Source organism: Trichinella spiralis, assembly GCF_000181795.1.
Source record: "Trichinella spiralis strain ISS 195 chromosome Unknown Scfld587, whole genome shotgun sequence".
NCBI lineage: Eukaryota > Metazoa > Nematoda > Enoplea > Trichinellida > Trichinellidae > Trichinella > Trichinella spiralis.
Window position 1 is genome coordinate 1 of NW_003527526.1, and position 1,037 is coordinate 1,037.

Sequence of the window (1,037 nt, forward strand, 5' to 3'; positions counted from 1 at the left end):
AAATTTCCTTTTTCTCCAGGGAATGTACTTCCCAGGACGTGCAGATGTTATCCCGCAGGGCATGTGTTTCGTTTTGTCAGGGAAATTGGGTGAAGGGTTAATAATGTAAGTGAATAAATGTACCCGTTTTGGTTGTTCCAATCGCTCGTTTATTTATTATTAAAAATTCATTTATTTATTTCTATTCTTAGTTTATTGTAATTCGAGAAATTGACGAACTGACTGACGATCTCATCGACACCAATTTGCATGTAACTTAAGCTGTTGCCATTTCAACAGCTACCACTACTGCTCTTGCGTTTGTTTCCTTTTTTTTCTTGGACAATTTTTGGCGGTTTATTTATTGTTCATAATAGATGAAAATATTAATTCGTTGATTGTTGGCAGTGTATAAATAAATAATTATATTTCCATTTTTGGAAACATAACTTTCAAGCACTTTTGGTTATATATTACCATTACATATATTGCAAATATATCTCTGTATGTATGTTTTGAAATCAATAACGTTATTGTTTTTGATGAACTTTTTTCAGTTATGTATCTGAAAACATGGGAAGAATTTGTAAGAGTAATTGAAAAACTATACGAAGAAGATCCTGACAAATTTCGTTTCATTACCAAATATTCTCATCAGCGCACTCGTTTGGAATTTAAAGCAACCAACGATCGTGTTTGCGCTCAATATTCCACCGATGCTTTTCAAGATCTGAAACGTTTCGAGAAATTATTGGGTACTTTGATGCGAAACATGGCCAGTCGTGAAAAATAATATTAAATTCCACTCTTATTCATCTCTATATTTGCATTTCAATAAATAGTTTACATTTCTTGTTTTTGCATTCAATTTCTGAAACTTTTCAATATTATTACCCCCGTATTGTCGTCGTCTGTAACAACTAACTATCAATGAAATAATGCGAATTCTTGGGAATCTCTTTTGAACAACTTATTTTTTTACTCACATGAAACATGGAATGAAATCCATATATATTAGTGCATTCATAAAAACAAATGCCTTAAACAATTTAAAAAAA

At 31.2% G+C, this 1,037-nt stretch overlaps 1 protein-coding gene across 1 annotated transcript; it reads left to right on the plus strand.

Moving 5' to 3' along the window:
* Positions 1-538: 538 nt before the first annotated feature.
* Positions 539-772, plus strand: Tsp_15349 (signal recognition particle protein). Its single transcript, XM_003370751.1, has one exon. It carries the CDS (start codon positions 539-541, stop codon positions 770-772), a length of 234 nt encoding a protein of 77 aa, XP_003370799.1.
* The last annotated feature ends 265 nt before the right edge of the window (positions 773-1,037 follow it).

Excerpts from the sequence above, each read along its gene's own strand:
- Tsp_15349 (XM_003370751.1), top strand. The coding sequence starts at position 539 with ATGTATCTGAAAACATGGGAAGAATTTGTAAGAGTAATTGAAAAACTA.